Source organism: Parambassis ranga, chromosome 15 (genome assembly GCF_900634625.1).
Source record: "Parambassis ranga chromosome 15, fParRan2.1, whole genome shotgun sequence".
NCBI classification, from domain to species: domain Eukaryota; kingdom Metazoa; phylum Chordata; class Actinopteri; family Ambassidae; genus Parambassis; species Parambassis ranga.
This window is the reverse complement of record NC_041035.1, coordinates 17,503,957-17,515,631: the sequence shown is the minus strand read 5'-3', so window position 1 is coordinate 17,515,631 and position 11,675 is coordinate 17,503,957. Positions and strand designations below refer to the sequence as shown.

Below are 11,675 nucleotides of genomic sequence, written 5' to 3'. Positions count from 1 at the left end.
ATGATATCCATCTTTAAATAAAAGATAAAACATTTAAAGTTTCCCTGGTTGATTATTGTGAAATGATACTGAATCAAAACACTTTGCTCACAGGGGCCAGACCAGAGGGATCTGGATCTGTAAGTGTTTATTTCAGCAGCTTTTACTGCTGCTGTCACCTAAAAATCAACCAGGTTATTCAGTCAACATGTGACCAGCCTTTTTCCTCCTATAGCATCTTTCCACGGGTGATAAGCAAATGTTGCTTGAGTTCTTTACAAGTGTAGTGATTGTTCAGGTAGCACACTGAACTGCAGGAGCTGATCTGCGCTGATTAGCGGGGCCTGTGTGACTGCGTGCAGCACGTCCAGGTGATTGTGTGGGATCCTGCGTTTGGTGCTTGCTACTGTTGTTTTCCACAGAGATGCTAATCATCCGGCGTGCTCCGGAGGCATGATTAAATGTCACACAGCTCCCTCAGCTTCAGCCCTCTCACTGTGAATAAACCTCTCTCTCTCTCTCTCTCTCTCTCTCTCTCTCTCTCAAAGGCTGAAGGAGGCCTGCAGTCTGCAGCCACACACTGCACAGCCTGAGCTATGCAGAGCCACAGCTCCCCCTACAGGCCCCAAGAGGAGAGACAACAACAACTACACAATCTTGTTACTTCTCCATGTGTCTTCTCCCTTTAAAGTTTAAAATTAGAATTATCTTTCTGTATTTTCATAATAGTACTTTACTGTTAACACCCTTGGTGCCTCACATTAAGCCACGTCTTCAGTGCTTTCAGTAATTCAACAAACAGGAGGTTGGGAAAAAGTTTTAATGTAAAAACAGGCAGGGTCCATATAAAGATTAAAATGGCAGACAAGTAAAAGTCACTCGATGATGGACAAAATTGATTTTCAGAAACATTAAAGGTAGGGTAGGAGATTTCATTCTGATGCACTTTTTGTTAAATTAGTGTAAGTTCTCTTTACAATCCGATAGCAACCGATTAGTTCGGCAGTTTTGCTTTAAAACGAAGAATATGAATCATCTGTGGAAGCTATAAAACGCTAAAAACATCAGCCAATCCTCCGGGTGGACCCTGTGCAGAGTATTGGCTGGTTGTCACTCTCTTCCTGCTCTGTGCGCACCAGAGAGGTACGTGCATGATGGCCGAAGTCGCGAGCTGTGTCCCAATTCAGGGTCTGCATCCTTCGGAGGACGCAGCCTACGCGGTCTCAGGAGGCCGCGTCCTCCTGAGGATCCTCCGGAGGATCCTCCACCGTTGGTAAATGGGACGGTCTGGCCTTCAAAGCACTTCCTGATTGTGGCGCGACGTCATAAATTTTGCCCCGGGAAAAACAAAAGCAGCGACAGCGACACAACACGGACTAGACAACAAACGGGACAACAGTGTGGATTTAGACATTTGGAATATTTTAATATATTTATTTGTTGTTGGAGGAAGGGGAGAGGCGGCTCCAGCGGCAGCAAAACCTGTGACGGCTCATTTTCTTCAGGCTGGGAGAGCGCAGTGGGAGGTGACGGTAAGCTGCTGTTTAACCATATTATTGATCATAATTAATATACCAGTTACTGAGCAAACGCTAGATATATAACCAGTAGATAGACAAATATGATTAAATGTAATTTATATTTGATTCAATTGTAAGACTTGATACAGGGTCTGTTTGTAATTTTAATACTTTAAATAAATAGCTAAATGTGTAAGAACCCTGCAAATAACCCTGAAAGCACTGCTTTAATGTGTAATTAAGCATCAGGTCTGTCACTACACCAGAGAATTACTGCTGGGTGGAGGAGAGTGGGGCTCCCTGCAGGACCAGCTGTCTGTCCTGGAGGAGGTGTACTGACCATCATCCCCTTTGGAGGGTGAGGATACATATTTTATAGCTTTTCATATTTTAAGCTGCGTTGGAAGCCGCTCTGTTGAAGTTATTATTTTTATGTTTGCCCTTTTTAAAAACATCTTTAGTAACATGGCAGCCGCCGATCGTCCGCTCTGCAAACCCTGATGGACGATGTGGTGGACAGAGGAGACAGACACCCCCCTCCCCCAGATGATGTCCCACTCACAGCCAGAGGACTCCAAGGTCTTCACCGTGGCATCATCCAGTCCAGAAGCACCAAGGACTCCTGCTCAGCCAAACATTTATATATATGTTCTTTGTGAATAGTATTTTCTGCTGATTTTTATAAATAATAAACTGTACATTTTCATAATGCCCACTGGTAAATAGTTAGAAATGTTCAAACTGTGTCTTTGTAAATATTGTACATAACACAACACACACACAATAAATGATTTACTGTGGCCACTGAGAAGTTGTTCAAAAGTTTACTTCAATTATAAATAGGTGAAAACACATATGTAACAAGGTTAGAAGAGTTTAAGAACACAGAGACAAGAACGATTTAATACACAATTTAATAAGTAACATTTAAATAACACAGAACATAAAATCACTGCTGTCCAACATCCTCTGTATGAGCTGAGGTCTGTCCGTTCTTTCTCTGCTCTCCCCCTCTCCCTCCCTCTCTCTCTCTCTCTCTCTCCCTCCCTCTCCAGTCTCATCTCCTCCGTTATCAATTGTCAGGTTTCTTCTGTTTCTCTCTGCTCCTCCTTCAACAAAATGACAACAGGCAGAATGACCGTTTGATATAATAACGATAATATTGCTCCTCACGTGAACTATACTTTATACTATACTACAGTAAACAGCAAGAAACAACATTCAATCAAAGCGTTTAGTTTACAGCGCCTCGTATCAACAGGACGTCATGTTTGTAAATATAAAACTCATTTTTTTAATGCCGCTATCACTACTAGCATTTTAAAACTCTCGAACTACTGCTCTGTACTTACATTTAAATGTGAATTCGGCACTCCTGCCGCTGCCGCTCGCTTGGTCCGTCATTGTACTATTGGACAAAAAGTAGGCCCGCAAAGCATTGTGGGATATTTAAGGCCACGAAGGATGGTAGCGATGCGTCCTCCAAATTCAGGCAAAAGGAGGACGCATTTGGAGGACGCATTTGAAGGACCCTTCGACTTTTGGCGAATTGGGACAGCCTTCGCGCAGCTTTGTGACGTAAGCGGCCTTAAAATGCGCACTCCGAAGGATGCAGACCCTGAATTGAGACACAGCTACAGACCGCAGCTCGTCTTCAGGTAATGCGCGTCCATGTGATTGGGAGGCGTGGCTTCGGGGTGAGTTTCGAGAGAAAGGGGCGTGTGTTTACTTTCAAAATCTGGTTGACTCTCACTGAGTTTTCAAAATCTCCTACCCTACCTTAAAAAAACTCATTTAAAATATTGTATAAGATTACAAAATCACAATCCTTTCAGATATCAGAGTCAGAATTGTGTTTATTGCCATGTAAGTGAAGAGGTTCCTGGATTTTTTTTTGGTCGTGGTTTTCAGAAGGTTCTGCTACTTTGACGCTCTAGTTTCCTGGCGTTAAGAATGACAGCAAACTGGTCCAGGTGCGTCTTGACCTCTGTTGCTTCAGGTCGTTTACCTGGCTTCAAGTTCAGCATCTGCCTTATGATGAGGTACTACAAGTGAAAAAGACCAACAAGAAAGAAGGAATACATCACATGGCACTGACTGAAATAAACAGTAAGAAAATCAGGCCCTCACACAACTCAGGGTCTGCAGGGAGTGCTGAATTTCCTAGTCCCACTAGGTGGTGCTATAACTATTAGGGAGACAATTAAATGTCTTTAGGCAGGGACAGAGGGGAAAAAATGGACTAACATCCATTCCTGATAGGTCAGAGTGGTCACACTGGTTGATGGATTCTAAAGCTTTTCATACATTTTCATCCTTTTTTAAAGTAGATTGAATAATTCCTATAAGAGAATGTTGTTTATTGTTGTTGTTTATTACAAACAAAGGTTTGTCTTATTTATCTCTTCTACTAAGTTCTATTCAGCATAGTCTGGAGTCACCTGGTCACATACGATGGAAGTGATCATTAAAAATATTGATTTGACAATTGCCATTAATATAAAACAGAAGATCCAAACATGTCTTAGTTGTCACTTATAAAGGTAAATAAATATGGGAATCATATCCCCTCTCTACACAACTAGGAAGTACTGATTCATATTAATTAATAAACTGAGAAAATAAAATGTTGATGTACCTCTTTTGTAAATTGCTGCTTAAAATCTTCAGGAAGTTTCAGTTTTCTGATGTCGTTCCACATCTGAAACATCACAAAGCGATAAAAAGTGAATAAACACTACTGGAAACATTTTTTGATTTTTTTTTAATCATAAAGGTTAGGTTATTAAATAAACAACAATAAAACCTTTAGGCAGAATTCTTGGTGGTCTGTGAACAACTCACCAGAGATTTTTCAAACAGGGTTTTGACTTTCCAAAGAAGCTCAAAGTAGACCAGCCCCAAAGGAAAAATATCGACCTTTCTGTCATAAGTGTTCTCTGTCTTCTGTTGTAAAACAAAATACACAGTTATATATATGGATATGTTTGTAAGAATAATAAACTAAAACAACAGTGATACAGCAGAGCTCAATAAAGGTGTAGATATACTTTTTGAATTTCCTCAAATAGGAACTAGCAGTTAATTAAGGGCTGGATCTCTGATAATGGTTGAGGGCATGGTTGACATTTGTTAACCAAAAAAAAGTTTACATGTATAGCACAGTTATAGAACAAGGCACACAAGTCAACAATGATGGTGCACCTCTGTTTATACACCACCATCCCCTTTGAAAGTGTGCAATAATCTGGCTTTCTTTGTTGTCCATGTGAATGTTTCGTGTTTGCCTCCTTCAGATGTTTCAAAATAAAAGCACCTTTGAGAAATAATAGGTTGGTATCCTTTGTGGTGAGAGGAAATAGATCTAACCTGCTCAGGGGCCATGTAACGTGGAGTTCCTCTCTGCGGAGACCTTATCATCGGGTTCTTGTCGTCATCGTCATAATGAGTAGTCACCAGTCCAAAGTCTCCAATCTTCACCCTTCCATCTGTCCCAAACAAGATGTTGCCAGGCTAACCAGAGGAAGAAAGAAACATGTTGTCATGATAAAGCCACATAAAGTTGAATAAGCATCCTCAGTTGTCCACATTGTCTCACCTTCAGGTCTCTGTGGATGAACATCTTGGAGTGAATGTACACCACTCCTTCGACTATTTGCAGGATACATTTCAGACTTTTTTCTCTTCTCTCAGAGGGTCGCAGAGTTCCCTTGTCATTCTCCTCTTCTATCCAGTCTGTGAGAGTTTTTTTATCACATAACTCCATCAGAATATAGAGATTCTGCATAGGTGACTCTTTGGAAGGCTTGTCAAAGGGAGTGCTGCAGCTGTCGTCTTTGTGTTCTGACTCACATCCCGACTTCTCCATCCAGCAGGCGTGGTATCGAATGATGTTAGAATGGTCGAGGTCTGACAAGGCCCTCACCTCTCGCAGAGCTTTTCTAGGCCTAAAGATTGAGATCATCTATAACTCATGAACATGTATAAAAAAATACATTTATGGAGACATAACTGAACATTTGACTCACTGTTTGCATGGGGTGATCTTTAGGGCGTAACACTTGCCCACAAGTTTCTGCAACACCTTGTGAACACATCCAAAGCCACCTGAGCCAAGGTGATCCAGAACCAGAAATTCTGATTTGCTTCTGTTGAATATAATTTTTAAAATCACAATTAAAAACAATCAAATACTCCGAATGATAATGAAAAAAAAAAAATCCACACCTGAGGGTTTTTGGAGTTAAACTCATCTCACTGAAACTGTTTCCTGGATCCATCTCTTCAGAGATATCCTTGATTTAAAAAAGACATAGTGGTGTAGAGCAGAATTCCAGTGCAAGGCCTTCTCATTTCAAGACTGAGAGCTACCACTAATGTGTCCAGCATAAGAAAAACGTATACATCCGATGCACATTTGAACACTCAAGAGTTGAGCCCTATTTATGGCCTTGAATCAACAAAGTATCTGGAGTCACTGACCTGAACACAGGGGGGGCTGGATGAATCTGAAGTTTCTCCCCCACTGTTTGGTTCATCAGCCCGGGAATCCCTTCGTACAATACACAGAGAGACATTAGTAAAACTCTTAAAAAGCAAACTTAATCATCAGTCGGTGCCTTACGCTGAGATTGTTAGTTCAGGCAGCACGGCTGCTGCACCACCATCAGACCCAGCTGGCAGGGGGGGCGCCTGAGACAAAAACAGTAAGATGTTGCTATCAAATAATACCTTAGGTTGTGTCCTGGAAACTTACAAAAATCTACTAATCTTGTATTTCAGTTAATTCATTAAAGAGAGTGAAGAGTTGCACTACTTACCTCTGGAATGTTACGGCTACATATGTTTTCATATCTCTGCTGGTCTTTCTTTTCGTGTTTCACTGGCAGGGCAGGCTTTTTTGCTGTATTTGCGGTCTGGAAAAACAGTTAAAAAGAAAAACGGACTTTTAATCTACTACCCATATAATCCCTAGGGTTTCAATAGGGCTATAATATAAAAACTTACCCCTGGTCTCTGGTTCTCCTTATCTTTCAGACATCTCAGGGCACTCTTAGCTGCATTAGCCTTAGCTTTAGCTGCATTCGCCCCCGAAGCACAGGGAAAGACTTCACCATTGATCACAACCTGCACAGTGACTCTGATAATGAAAGTTACAGTGGTCAGCACACCACAAGACGCCATGTCGCTACATATGACTGTACAGTAATGGACTCCGGCCTACACCCCCCGCCCCGCCCCCCATAAAATTGTTAAGCCTGCATTACTAACAAATGCCAGATGTTTTATTAAACATAGAATAATACAATACATACATAATACAATAAAGAAATAATTAATATGATTTATGTTTTTATAGGCATAGTACGCAATACGCTGTTCCTAGCGCTATGCTATGGCTAGCGCTGACAATGTCGCTAATTAACATACACACCAAACTGAAAATAGCGCTGTAACAAATTAATAATTCTGGCGGAGAACAAACTCCACATTGCCTTTAATATACAGCCGCATTTATGGTTAGAGCATCAGGTTTTTACTCACTGTTTGCCGTCCTTGCAGACAATCTCATACTTCAACACTGCGCCGGTTTTTCGTGCATATTTATTTAGCTTTACTGTGTGGCTTTTCTTCCCCATGTTCGCGAAAATGTAAAACTACTAAATGAAATGAAGTACTGCGACAGAAAACAGCGTGCGTAAGTTTAAAAGCCCCTCTCTTCGCTTGTCCAATCCACACAGCTAGTGAGCAGTGAGCGCGGAACAATCTGGAATGACGTTTGCACTTCCGGTTTCCGGGTTAAGACTGGTAAAAAGGACCGCAGACTGTTAATACAAGTTTATTCTAAAACACAAACACACACAAAACAATTAATACGCAACGTCCTTTTCAAATAATACTGTCAAATATTTTGTTTTCAGAGCTACGGTTAATTTGCAGGTTGGTGCCCTGATGATGACGTCAAAGCTATGCGACCACAGCGAAGCGCAGCGACACTCTAACTTCAGGCTTTAAAGATGATATAAGCCGTGTTAATTTTGTAAGTTTGCCATACAGAACCAATTATTCAGTCATTATTAAGCTTCTGCGGTAGTTCGGTAGGAAATGAAAATGTTTTAGGTTTTGACCAAAAACCTTTAAGTTAACGTTAGCGAGTCACTGCCATCTTACTAGGGGATAGCCTGTCAGAATGGTCGCTGAGTGTGCAGCAGCTAAATGCAGACATAAAAGATCCCAGGAAAGTAAACAAGCAGGAATTACCTTCCACACGTAAGTGTATTACTCAGTTGATCAATATGTTATTATTACACTGACATGACATAAAGATACACATTAAATCTTATATAAATCTACACGGTTGGTTTGAAGTTCGATACTTCTTAAGTTTAGCTATGCTGTGTGATCCATAGTGTACATGCGTTTTGTTAATGTTATATTAACGTCATGTTGTCGGAACAAAAAAACGCGGAAGTTAAGAGCACGTGCAGTGCACCACCCGGACACTTTAAAGACTGCACACACCTCACAAGACAAGACAAGACTTTATTAATCCTGAAGGAAATTCGTGTGCCAGAGGTATCAAGTTACATTAAATGCAGTTAATTCTTGTGCCAGAGGTATCAAGTTACATTAAATGCAGTTAAGTACAGAGTATAAGTGTCACTATAATCCAAATCAGAGTACAGTATGCAGTTTGAGCACAATATATGATACATGGATACAAATATGGAGATATAAGGTGCTAAGTAAACATAAATCTACACCAGTGGAGGGAATGACAGTGATGCCTGACATGATTATCTAGCTCTCCTCCCTACAGAAAGGGGAGGAGTTATACAGTCTGATGGCCACTGGCAGGAAGGACCTGCTCTGTAGTCTCAGTCTACCGCTGAATGTGCTCCTGTAGGACAGCAGTGTGTCCTGCAGGGGGTGAGACGTGTTGTTACGAATACTGAGGAGTTTCCTCAGTATCCTCCTCTCCGTCACCTCCACCACAGACTCCAGCTCCACTCCCAGTACCGAGCCAGCCTTCCTAATGAGCTTGTTGAGTCTGTTGGTGTCGGCCGTCTTCATCCTGCTGCCCCAGCACACTACAGCGAAGAAGATGACGCTGGAGACCACCGAGTGGTAAAACATCTGCAGCATGGTCTGACAGACGTTAAAGGACCTGAGTCTCCTTAGGAGATACAGGCGACTCTGTCCCTTCTTGTATATAAGATCAGCCCTGCATGGGTCCTGGCTTATTTTAAGGCGATCTTTGGAACTTACCTGGAAAAGAGGGAGAAAATCTTAGCAGGTCTGGAACAGAGATAACAAGGTGGACCTTACTAACAAACTAATGATCATCCCACAGTTAAAAAACACATTCTGGCAACTTAGTGCGTCAAATACAATGTTAAGCACTGACAGAGTTTATTATATACAAACTTATTTTGTGCACCTTTGTTTGTGTTTGTTCTGTCATGAAGGTTTCCTAAAGATGAAGTGCTGCGCAGGAAGTGGTGCGTGGCCATGCACAGAGTGGAGGGATGGAAACCAGCACAGTGGGATGTGGTTTGCAGCATCCACTTTGAAGATGCAGACTTTGACAGAACTGGGCAGACTGTGAGGTTAAGAAAGGGCGTCATACCAACAGTGTTTCCTAACCTTCCCCAGCATCTTCAGAAGGTAGCAGAGAACTCGGGATTTATTTCTATAATCATTTTTTTAGCAAATACACAATTAATTCTTCACTTGGTTGGATTTGGTTTCAATATGAGCCTTTTAGTTGAAGGATATTTTGACAAGGAAAGCCTGTAAAAGTGATCAATAAGCACATGCACACTGTTAAGATGTGGGCGGATTCTTTCAGACCCCAGTCAAGCCAAGGTCCACCAGGAGATCAAAGTGTACTCCACTGCAAGAGTTGCCTGCACACTGCTCAAAGAAGCGCAGAGTCTCATCACTGCAGTGTAATGATCAGGAACAAGCACAACCAAAACTGGTAAAGATATCTCATTATAATCTCAGGGTTAATCAAAATATAATATTACTTACTGACTCTGTTTTAGACTGTATGTCATGAACACATTTCTAAATAAAAAAATGCATAATGCTTATGATCTAACCAGTGTATGAAATTTGTGTTCAAAAAATCAATTTTGCAGGATCATGACTACTCCTGTCCGGGCTCTGACACATTGCGACTCAGGTGGTTCAGTGCCCAGGATCACATCCAGAGGCTGAAACAGCAGCTGGACAAAGTGCGGATGAGAGAGTGTCGCGCCAAACGAGTCATAAAAAATCTGCTGGGGGAGCTAAAGCAGAAGAACGTCCTTATAAAGGAGCTGCAGATGAAGCTAAATGAACATAATGGTAAGTTCAATTACACATTACATACATTGTTTTATAATTAACCTTAACAGTATTCAAATGTAATTTATTTATTTTGGCGGATCTCATAGACTGACCATTTTACATATATTGTTACAAAATAAATGAATTCACAGTACATCATGGTATGGTATGGTATGTTCCTGATTCTAGTAATGGCAACATCCATTGTGAGCTCACAGCCCACTGCACTGCAAGAATCACCTGCACGGTGCTCGACGAAGCCCAGAATCTCTTCTACGTCTAAGGTCCAGTGGCAGTCATGACAACATGACGTCTTCTCTGCTCATTCTGTATCCATGAACTCTACAGTGTCCACACTGATCATTTTAATCACTGTCCCAGTTTAATGTTTGATAGTCATCATGGCCCTTCTTTTATCATAACATATTGTATATATCTGTTTTTTGTATTGGAAGTAAATGGTCTGAACCTTATGATGTTTTCCTCTTTGATATTTGACCCAGGTGTAGGGGAGACAGTAACACTCAGCCTGTTTTCTGGCTGGACATGTTTACACAATTGCACCATTTTTAAAGCAATTCAAAGCCTTAGAAAACGTTTTTCACTGTACAAAATAGCTCATTAGTGTCATAGCCTTGTAGAGTATTTAAGAGTATACAATCAAATTTTAGTGTGAGTTTTGTGCTGGAGAGAAAGAGCAGGCTGTGTGTAGCTTTTTATTTAACCTTTATTCAACCCCAGGACAAATCCCACTGAGACCAAGAGCCTCTTTTTAAAGGGAGTCCTGGCCAAGATGGACAGCAGCAAGCACAAAACACAGTTACAAGGTTACACTAGAAGCAAAAGATCAAGTGTACAATCAGATCATGAAAAAGAAGTACACGGGTCAGCCTCAAGAACTCTCAGTTTGATTTTAAAAGTGCTTAATGAAATTAACTCTTATTTTCCAGTACATTGAGCAGAAGCTTTAATATACAAAAGCTGCTTTTTTGCATTAAAAGAAAAACAGCTCATTGTGGATGTCGCCAGGGGCTGTGCTCTTCTTTAAGGTGGCCCAGATGCATTACTCTAACTGCAGCCCATGGAAGACCCTCCTCCACGCCACGGTCTGCTGCTGGTGGTTTTTGCCTGCCTCGGATGTTCACATGGTGAAGGGCCTTCACCAGCAGCTTTAGCCACTGCTGAGGAATGAAGGCAGCCAGTTAGTCACACAGTTCTTATGTCTGTGTACCCTCAGTGATGGACTGTGTGGTTTTGACTTGATTTTGAAAATTGTTCCTCTTGTTATGTTGCTAGCTTCTTCCTGCCTTTGTTTAATTTCCCAGAGTCCCCTGTGTTAAGCCAGCCGGTCACAGACCCTCTCTGCCCGCTCCTCTGCCAGATTGTTTTCACACCTTAGCAGCACAATCCTGGATTTGTTTTTTGTTTTCTTGTATATGACTCCTGCCGGTTTCTTGACCTGAGCTAGCGTTTTCGTTGTGTTTGGATCTTTTCTGAGTACTCTTTGACCTTTGCACTGTGGATTTTGCCTTTGCCTACTTCTGCTGGTCATGGTTGCGTATGGACTCCTGCTTGTTTTAATAAAATCTTAGACTGTGGACTGTATAACTTTTCTGCAACTGAGTTACTCTCTAGTCTCTGGTCACCACACCCTCTTTCCTGGATTTAACCCTTTCTCCTGAAGGATGGTTAGGATCTCTGCAGCATCAATGTCACCGGCTTTGCCAACAGCATCCCCCAGCCTGACCAAACTGGCTCTCTCCATTGCAACACAGACCACTTCTCTCCCGCCCCAGGTAATTTCTGGGTTGTTACAGAGGGACTGCATCCTCGCCTGGG

At 41.6% G+C, this 11,675-nt stretch overlaps 2 protein-coding genes across 4 annotated transcripts; one reads left to right on the top strand and one right to left on the bottom strand.

Moving 5' to 3' along the window:
• Window positions 1-3,184: 3,184 nt before the first annotated feature.
• Window positions 3,185-7,325, bottom strand: LOC114447087 (interferon-induced, double-stranded RNA-activated protein kinase-like). Of its 3 annotated transcripts, XM_028423119.1 has the most exons (13): window positions 7,044-7,324; window positions 6,507-6,639; window positions 6,320-6,415; window positions 6,124-6,191; window positions 5,982-6,051; window positions 5,727-5,794; window positions 5,528-5,647; window positions 5,352-5,446; window positions 5,098-5,234; window positions 4,869-5,012; window positions 4,344-4,445; window positions 4,138-4,200; window positions 3,185-3,544 (listed from the first exon to the last, which is right to left on the bottom strand). In XM_028423119.1, the coding sequence occupies exons 1-13, from the start codon at window positions 7,136-7,138 to the stop codon at window positions 3,407-3,409; spliced, it is 1,329 nt and encodes a 442-aa protein (XP_028278920.1). In that variant the 5' UTR covers window positions 7,139-7,324; the 3' UTR covers window positions 3,185-3,406. The 3 variants fall into 3 exon arrangements, with proteins under 3 accessions (XP_028278920.1, XP_028278918.1, XP_028278917.1); XM_028423117.1 differs by having other exon boundaries at window positions 4,344-4,442; window positions 5,098-5,446; window positions 7,044-7,325; XM_028423116.1 differs by having other exon boundaries at window positions 5,098-5,446; window positions 7,044-7,323.
• Window positions 7,326-7,477: 152 nt separating this feature from the next.
• Window positions 7,478-10,309, top strand: LOC114447088 (THAP domain-containing protein 6-like). The gene is made up of 5 exons (XM_028423120.1): window positions 7,478-7,769; window positions 8,969-9,167; window positions 9,352-9,483; window positions 9,647-9,854; window positions 10,026-10,309. Exons 1-5 carry the CDS (start codon window positions 7,690-7,692, stop codon window positions 10,136-10,138), a joined length of 732 nt encoding a protein of 243 aa, XP_028278921.1. The 5' UTR covers window positions 7,478-7,689; the 3' UTR covers window positions 10,139-10,309.
• The last annotated feature ends 1,366 nt before the right edge of the window (window positions 10,310-11,675 follow it).

What these genes read in the sequence shown, in the direction of transcription:
- LOC114447087 (XM_028423116.1), bottom strand. Translation starts at nt 7,138, where the DNA reads ATGGGGAAGAAAAGCCACACAGTAAAGCTAAATAAATATGCACGAAAA. An exon ending in TCATCCACAGAGACCTGAAG is followed by an intron (nt 5,013 to 5,097) that starts GTGAGACAATGT and finishes TCCTCTGGTTAG; the next exon opens with CCTGGCAACATCTTGTTTGG. An exon ending in GTTACATGGCCCCTGAGCAG is followed by an intron (nt 4,446 to 4,868) that starts GTTAGATCTATT and finishes GTTTTACAACAG; the next exon opens with AAGACAGAGAACACTTATGA.
- LOC114447088 (XM_028423120.1), top strand. Translation starts at nt 7,690, where the DNA reads ATGGTCGCTGAGTGTGCAGCAGCTAAATGCAGACATAAAAGATCCCAG. An exon ending in TTCCCCAGCATCTTCAGAAG is followed by an intron (nt 9,168 to 9,351) that starts GTAGCAGAGAAC and finishes GGATTCTTTCAG; the next exon opens with ACCCCAGTCAAGCCAAGGTC. An exon ending in AACAAGCACAACCAAAACTG is followed by an intron (nt 9,484 to 9,646) that starts GTAAAGATATCT and finishes TCAATTTTGCAG; the next exon opens with GATCATGACTACTCCTGTCC.